The sequence below is a fragment of the Astatotilapia calliptera genome, chromosome 20 (genome assembly GCF_964374335.1).
Source record: "Astatotilapia calliptera chromosome 20, fAstCal68.1, whole genome shotgun sequence".
Taxonomy (NCBI): Eukaryota; Metazoa; Chordata; class Actinopteri; order Cichliformes; family Cichlidae; genus Astatotilapia; species Astatotilapia calliptera.
Window position 1 is genome coordinate 18,298,701 of NC_137441.1, and position 8,895 is coordinate 18,307,595.

An 8,895-nucleotide genomic window follows, 5' to 3' on the forward strand; every position below is an offset into this window, starting at 1 on the left:
ACAGAATGTGAAAAAAAAATCCATGAATCCACATGGTAGGATTTGTAAAGAATTTATTCGTAAATCAGGGTGGAAAATAAGTATTCGGTCAATAACAAAAATACAACTCAATACTTTGTAACATAACCTTTGTTGGCGATAACAGAGGTCAAACGTTTACTATAGGTCTTTACCAGGTTTGCACACACAGTAGCTGGTATTTTGGCCCATTCCTCCATGCAGATCTTCTCGAGAGCAGTGATGTTTTGGGGCTGTCGCCGAGCAACACGGACTTTCAACTCCCGCCACAGATTTTCTATGGGGTTGAGGTCTGGAGACTGGCTAGGCCACTCCAGGACTTTCAAATGCTCCTTTGTTGCCCGGGCGGTGTGTTTTGGATCATTGTCATGTTGGAAGACCCAGCCTCGTTTCATCTTCAAAGTTCTCACTGATGGAAGGAGGTTTTGGCTCAAAATCTCACGATACATGGCCCCATTCATTCTTTCCTTAACACGGATCAGTCGTCCTGTCCCCTTGGCAGAAAAACAGCCCCATAGCATGATGTTTCCACCCCCATGCTTCACAGTAGGTATGGTGTTCTTGGGATGCAACTCAGTATTCTTCTTCCTCCAAACACGACGAGTTGAGTTTATACCAAAAAGTTCTACTTTGGTTTCATCTGACCACATGACATTCTCCCAATCCTCTGCTGTATCATCCATGTGCTCTCTGGCAAACTTCAGACGGGCCTGGACATGCACTGGCTTCAGCAGCGGAACACGTCTGGCTCTGTGGGATTTGATTCCCTGCCGTTGTAGTGTGTTACTGATGGTGACCTTTGTTACTTTGGTCCCAGCTCTCTGCAGGTCATTCACCAGGTCCCCCCGTGTGGTTCTGGGATCTTTGCTCACCGTTCTCATGATCATTTTGACCCCACGGGATGAGATCTTGCGTGGAGCCCCAGATCGAGGGAGATTATCAGTGGTCTTGTATGTCTTCCATTTTCTGATGATTGCTCCCACAGTTGATTTTTTCACACCAAGCTGCTTGCCTATTGTAGATTCACTCTTCCCAGTCTGGTGCAGGTCTACAATACTTTTCCTGGTGTCCTTCGAAAGCTCTTTGGTCTTGGCCATGGCGGAGTTTGGAGTCTGACTGTTTGAGGCTGTGGACAGGTGTCTTTTATACAGATGATGAGTTCAAACAGGTGCCATTCATACAGGTAACGAGTGGGGGACAGAAAAGCTTCTTACAGAAGACGTTACAGGTCTGTGAGAGCCAGAGATTTTCCTTGTTTGAGGTGACCAAATACTTATTTTCCACCCTAATTTACGAAGAAATTATTTACAAATCCTCCCATGTGAATTCATGGATTTTTTTTTCACATTCTGTCTCTCACAGTTGAAGTGTACTTCTGGTGCAAATTACTGACCTCTGTCATCATTTTAGGTGGGGGAACTTGCACAATCGGTGGCTGACTAAATACTTTTTTGCCCCACTGTAAGTGATGAATCAATGTGTCAAAAGTATTTACAGTACAAGGTTTATTTTTGAAACTGTTTGCAGTTTTTATTTATTTATATAGTATTTATGCACCAGGTGTGTAGTTAGAAGAAAGGACAGTGTGTTTGTCAGTGTGACACTTTGATGTATTTGTGATCATTTTCAAACTTTGGAGTTTTGCGCGCACACACACACACACACACACACACACACACACACACACACACACACACACACACACACACACACACGTACTGGATTGATAGATAACAGGACAAACTGGCTGGTTGACAGTACAAATACCACATGCTTGGATAGGAGGTTGTTACATCAGCATTTGAATTTTGTCTTGTTTGTGTGCAGCCATCAACACAGCAGTCGGTCGGCACTCCTTCACATTATCCACCATTCTACTGCTGAGATTCACCTGTGAGCTGACGTGACCCGAAGCTCTGCTCTGCTGCTAAACACACTACCCAACTTCCTGAGGCACCATCAGTGACCATCAAGTAGTTAAACCTCCAACCAGTCCTTCTGCTTGAGCACCTAGGAGGAAGGACTCATTCTGATTCTGCATTAGACACAGAATGAAGTTTCAGAGGCAATTTACATGTAATCTTGGGAATACTTGAGATTTACCACTACCATAGGGATAATAGTAGATAGATTGTAAGTCAGCATTATCAGCTGCCGGGATTTTGATTCATAGCATCACTCCGACTGCCAGATTTATGTTATATAAACAAAAACAAAAACCCACAACCCAGGCCAACTCAAAGACACATCAAATATTGATTAGTTAGGGCTATTATTCAAAAAGATCTGGTGAACAAGTTCTCTAGAAATCATCAAATCTGGACAGCTTTCACGTTCTTACATAAAATAGCTGATGTTTTGGGGGTCTGATTGTTCCTTCTAGTGATGGGATTTCCAGCTCTTTTTAGAGAACCGGATCTTTAGGCTCGGCTCACTAAAAAGAGCCGGCTCTTTCAGCTCCGAACCGGCTCTTCAGGTTGTTTTGTTGCTTTAATTTATTTATTTTAAACAATAATATAAAATTATGCACAAAAGGAGTTACCGTACTAATGTAAAAAAAATGTGGTTTTATTTATATATGTTTATATATAAATATATGTGGTGGCCCCTAGAGACAAAGCACGTACAAACTCCAAAAAGCACATACAAATTCCAAAACACATTCCTAGAGTTAACTGAACTTCCAAAACAGAGCTACCTAGATCACTTAAATTACACAATTGAAAGCATATGTGTATGGTTTGTGTATTTATACACAAGCACTCATATATATTCAAATAAATAAACAAAAAATGTTCATTTACCTGTTACTACCACACACCAAATGCGGTCGTTGGTACTTGCTGGCTTGTGTAGCCACTAGGTAACAAAAGCTCAACACTGCACCTAGCATTCTGGAGCACTTCTGTTGTGTTTTGTACGTGTTTTGGAGATTTACGTGCTTCAGGGTTTGTACGTGTTTTGAAGTTTGTATGTGCTCTGTCTCTAGGGGCCACCGTAAATATACTTTTATTTATTCACTCCACATAAAATGTAATAAATAAATCATATAATACAAAAACCAACTAGTCACATTTCAACTTTTAACTATTTACATTTTCAGCTTTTTCCTTTTAAACAAATTTAAAATGAAACAACATAAAACACTACAAACCACAACACAATTAAATATAAATTAAAATATGAAAACAAAAAGAACATGCATATTCTCTGTCATATGGGCCTGCATGAATAAACTTTCTGAATCCTTTATCATCCGCAACTGAAAATAGTTGTGGATGATTACTATACCTTTCTACAACACGTTCTCACTCCCAAAGCGTAACATTCTACGCTAGGTGACAAATCGTCAACATATTACGTTTTCGGGCACCCAACACATTCCTACATGATGACATCGGAAAACTGAGGACATGTGAGAACCGTTTGGACTCAATCTACACATGTTTGCTCTTTTCCTTAAAATCGCTTGGGAAAACACTATTTCATGTCATTAAAGTGCTGGTTACAGTTAGAAATAAGGTTATGGTTAGGCTTAGGGATAAGGTTATGGTTTAGGGCTGCAATACAGGGCTGGAACGTCTATTACTGCGGGAGTGTAATTCCACTGGATTTAATCCATAACCCGGCGCATGCCATAACAACGCGGAAGGTCACCTTTCGCGTTCCTCATTGTCCTGGTTCTGTTATTTTTCAATACTTGCTTGGTTAAGATTCATATTCAAAACATCATAAATTTATTTCAGTTAGTGCAACAAAAACTGAAATAAATGACTAAAAATAAAATAAGATACTGTGCTGTGATACAGTGATTTAGACTTCCTTGAGTCTCTAAATTGGACGGCAGTTTACCAAACTAGTGAATGAATAGATTATATAGAAGATAAAGATTTATTGAACAAACTAAAACAATGTTTTTTAAACATAAATATGAATAAAAATGGACAGGAATATTATTCCAGATTAAATAAACTTAAAAAAAAAAACTTTAACTTTAAATATTCTGTCAAAATCAGGCAAGTTAGAAATATGAACACATGGCCAAAAACCCCAGAAAAAATACACAAGGTTCGAGCCGCATGTAGATGGAGCTGGGGCATTGCTTCAGGAATGGAACTAATAAACTGTGTGGGCCATTCAGTGTCATACTTTCCCTTGAGTCTATCACTACACTGCAGCTCCATCTGAATCTGCACAGGTGCAGTTCAGCAAAGTCCGCTGACTTGGTTCAACATTGCTTGGCAACAGGGAAGGTAAGGCAGGTTGCACTGGTGCGTTTGTGACAGCTTCACTTGAAATGCCTTCACCACATCATACATGTCCATGAACTGACAGATTTCCTTGCTGAGCTTAAAAACTCTATTGAGAATTTTTATCCCAACTCAGCCAACGGACGTCAGTATGATAAGGAATGTCGGCAAATTCTGAATCTATTTCCCACATAAAAGACTGAAATTGACGGTGATTTAAACTTTTAGCTCAGATAAAATTTACGGTTTACGTTACGGAGATCATTACATGCTCCATTTTTAGGACTTTACCACACAGCCTTTCCTGGTGTGTGATGCAGTATGCTGTTAACTCACGGTACAGTTCTCCTCCTGCATCTTTACTCGCATCCTGCTGACTAGTCCGCTTTTTTCATCGCACAACACCGGCGCTCCATCTGTTGTAAGTCCAACAAGTTTGTCCCATGGTAGTTTCATGTCGGTTACACTTTGACATATGTTTTCAAAAATGTCTTTTCCTGTTGTTGTCCCATGCATCGATTTAATGTTCAATATTTCCTCTCCACGGATGAAGATGGTCAGATGTGCAATGTCCATCATGTCTGTACTTTCATCCACAGCAAGAGAGTATGCAATAAAGCTTTTGCTTCTTTCACACAACTGTGTTCTTAAATCAGTGGCCATCTCACAAACCCGATCAGCAATCGTATTTCTCCTCAGGCTCACATTTGCCAAAATCTGCATTTTGTCTGGACACAAGACGTCGCACAGCTTCATCATGCAGCTCTTCAGAGTGGTACCGGGCTGATTTGGCTCCTCTGCTACAATAAAACTTGCTTTCACAACAGCTTCACTTTGTGATTTTGCTCTGGTGAAAAACATCTGCTGAAATGTCAGATTTTTCTTTAGCTCTTCTACTTTCTGTAGTTTCTGCTCTGCATATCCTGACGTTTTGTCTCGTAGTGCTGTCTTAAATTAAATTCCTTAATTACAGCCACATTAGCTCCACTAATAAGTAGAGATGGACCGATCCGATATTACGTATCGTATCGGTCCGATACTGACGTAAATTGCTGGATCTGATGTTGGAGAGAAATAAAAAATGTAATCGATCCATTATATATCAAAAAAGCACCTCACAAAACTTGCGACACGGCGTAACTCGGCTCATAACCGTAGCACATTGGAGCAGTGTGCTCACGTGATAGAGCAGCTGTGTGTATTTATAGCCTCTACCAAACCTGCATTTCATCCATAGCTGGACTGGCCATCGGGCATACCGGGCATTCGCCCGGTGGGCCGATGGTGAATTTTCGTTTTTATGGGCCGATGATTTTTTTTTATTTTTATAACAGTATAAACAATGAAAGGTGATGGATTGGCCAGATGCTGGCAGATGTGTAAAAATAACTCAGTTGTTTGGTGGTGGCTATGGCAGAGCTGCCACAAGAGGCCAGGTGGATGAGGGAAAGGGGGGGCAGGAGGAGCAGAGACCCGAGGCGGCCGCCGGTCCATGTGTCAGGTGAACTGAACTTCAGGTAAGAAGTTATGACCAGCAATCTATCTGGGTCAGATATAAACCAAGTTTAGGTGTAGTTTATTTTCGTTGTGCTGAGTTTTTACCGTCAGTTACAATAACTTTTACTGCGTACTAGCTAGCATGACGGAGTTTCTACAGCTGGGTGGGTGCTATGTTACTGATAGTGAACTTTATTTTATTCATAAGGTTAGTTAGTAGAGTTGCCAACGGTCCCGTAAAAAACGGAATTGTCCCGTATTCATAGAAAATGTTACGCGTTTTGCATTGAGGTGAAAAGGAACACAGTTTGTCCCATACTTCAGCTAGAATGGAAAAAGACACAAAGCTGGAGTTTTTCTCTGTCTTTACGCTGTCAGCTGTTTCTTCTTCTCTCATTCAGTCATGAAACTGATCAATGATCAGCTGATCGGCTTTTCTCTCTTGCTTGTTTATCGCCCACTTTGCGCCAGAAAGAGGAAACCAGCGGTTGTCGTGCTAAACAACAAACAGCAGCACGTTTAAGCTTGATCAGCTGATGTTTGCTGGAGCCACAGCTGTAAAAGCTGCTGGTCATTATGTCGGTTTGGTTATCTGGGGAGAGGAAAACATGAAGATGAAACCAGGAGATGTCCTTACTGAATCATCAGAGCTGAACAGGTGATGGAGAAACAGGTTTACTTTTTAGGTGATATGAATGAGTTGAAGGGAAGTTATGAACTGTTTTTGAGAGACAAATAACACCAGGATCCTTTTATAAATAGCTGACAGCTGGTAACTGTGCAGAGGCGGGTCTAGCAAAGCTTTGCCAGAGGGCCAGGAAGGGCATTAACAGGGAGAGGGGGGCACAAAGAAATACTTTTCTTTCTTATTCTCATTTAAAATGTCTCGCTTTTATTAAATAATTATCTGAATCTTACAACCAAAGTTTTTATCTGATGTACAACGTATAGAAATCATACATATACCAACAAGACAGTGTACATCACTGTACATTAGTTGTACATTAGTTCTCGCAGCTAGCTGCGTTCTTCATCGACGCACGAGCCGAGTGATCCACCACTAAGAGTCGTATTGTTTTTTTTGTTTCACTGTGGGTTGCCACATTTGTAGACGGGGAAAAGGGTTTGAAGGTATAACCCCCGGGCGCTCCTTCCCCCGCCGAAGCAGGGGAGAGGAAATATTGAACCCCCCGTGCTCCCTCCGCAGGAGGGAGGAGAGTTGGGTACCCAGAGGCACGCGGGCAGCGGCCAGGGCGAGACCGCCAGCCAGCGCTTTCGGTCGAGGTTCTCGTGGCGGGCCCTTACCGGTAGTTGCCGGACAGGGACCCCGGCGCCCGCCTCCAACGAGCCACAGTCCCGACTCTCCTCGGTCGGCCCTCAAAGGAAGCGGTCAGGGCTGCGGGCTCGCTTTGGCGTAGAGGCGGGGCGGGGCCGTCGGGTCGTCCGGCCAGTGACCAGGCCCAGATTAAGGCTCGAGCTCCGATGGGGGACGCGCAAGCTGACAAACTCGGGAGATCCGCGACGGTGGCGGGAGACCCTCGGCGGCAAAAGGGAGACAACCGGGTGGACTGCAGGTGGGCCGCTCGGTATAGCCAGTAATGATCCTTCCGCAGGTTCACCTACGGAAACCTTGTTACAACTTTTACAACTCTCGATAGTCAAGTTTGATCGTCTTCTCGGCGTACCGCCGGGGTCGGTCACAGCCGATCCGAAGAACTCACTAAACCATCCAATCGGTTGTAGCGACGGGTTGTGTGTACAAAGGGCAGGGACTTAATCAACGCGAGCTTATGACCCGTGCTTACTGGAAATTCCTCGTTCATGGGAAATAATTGCAATCCCCAATCCCTATCACGAGCGGGGTTCAACGGGTTACCCACGCCTCTCGGCGAAGGGTAGACACACGCTGATCCACTCAGTGTGGCGCACGTGCAGCCCCGGACATCTAAGGGCATCACAGACCTGTTATTGCTTAATCTCGTGTGGCTGAACGCCACTTGTCCCTCTAAGAAGTTGGACTCAGACCGCACGGGGTCGAGTAACTAGTTAGCATGTCGGAGTCTCGTTCGTTATCGGAATTAACCAGACAACTCGCTCCACCAACTAAGAACGACCATGCACCACCACCCACAGAATCGAGGAAGAGCTATCAATCTGTCAATCCTTTCCGTGTCCGGGGCGGGTGAGGTTTCCCGTGTTGAGTCAAATTAAGCCGCAGGCTCCACTCCTGGTGGTGCCCTTCCGTCAATTCCTTTAAGTTTCAGCTTTGCAACCATACTCCTCCCGGAACCCAAAGACTTTGGTTTCCCGGACGCTGCCCGGCGGGTCATGGGAATAACGCCGCCGGATCGCTAGTGCAAGAAGTACAAAAATAAAAATAAACAAAGACAAAATTGCATTAGAACTTATTTTTAACGTATTGAAACTAATAATAGGAAGGATAACAACCTGTAAACTGATATTAACAATGAAACATAGTTGGCATGACGACCATGCCCAGAATGTATAAAATGAATAAAAGGAAATAATTCACACGAAAACCTTTTAAATAAAATAGAGAGATGCATAAGGTACATTAAGGCTGTGTCATTGTTCAGCCAAGGAAAGTGTGTGAAAAGGTAAATGTCTCCAGCTTCGGAAAGGGTGAAACTGCAGATCACCCGAAGCCCTTGATGGATACAAAATAAAATATAAAATATATAATAATAAACTGCTTGGTCCGCCATGCAACAGAGAGAATGAATGTGACTGAAGGTTGGATCTGAGATGAGGCAAACAGAAGACCAGTCTAAAAAGTAGGCACAAACCTGTTCAGAGAAAAGCAAATCTGTGCAGATTGGATGAATTCTAAATTATCTGTTTGCTGAGTAAGATGATCCTAACTATTAAATTGGCTCAGTAGTAGTATAGTGATATACACTAATAAAATATTGTAATATACTATTGTTATTATATAGAAAGAAAAAGATGATAAATTCAAATTCAAATTCAAATTTTATTTGTCACGTACACAGTCATACACAGTACGATATGCAGTGAAATGCTTGGACAACTGCTCGTGACCTAAAGAGAACAAAAAAAGAAAAGGCTATGAATAAGATAGGAAATAAATATGAAAAATTAAAAAGAG

General features: G+C 42.6%; 1 protein-coding gene and 1 pseudogene across 4 annotated transcripts in view; one reads left to right on the forward strand and one right to left on the reverse strand.

The window, feature by feature from the left end:
* The window catches only part of igsf21b (immunoglobin superfamily, member 21b), a 48,017-nt gene extending 43,110 nt beyond the window's left edge, over window positions 1–4,907 (forward strand). For all 4 annotated transcript variants that reach the window (XM_026154579.2, XM_080294437.1, XM_080294438.1 and 1 more), the window contains one exon: window positions 1,846–4,907. In XM_026154579.2, coding sequence (XP_026010364.1) covers window positions 1,846–1,925 — 80 coding nt within the window. In that variant the 3' untranslated portion in view covers window positions 1,926–4,907. The remainder of the gene's footprint in view (window positions 1–1,845) is intronic.
* Window positions 4,908–7,361: 2,454 nt separating this feature from the next.
* LOC145423360 (18S ribosomal RNA) lies at window positions 7,362–8,338 on the reverse strand (annotated as a pseudogene).
* Between the last annotated feature and the right edge of the window lie 557 nt (window positions 8,339–8,895).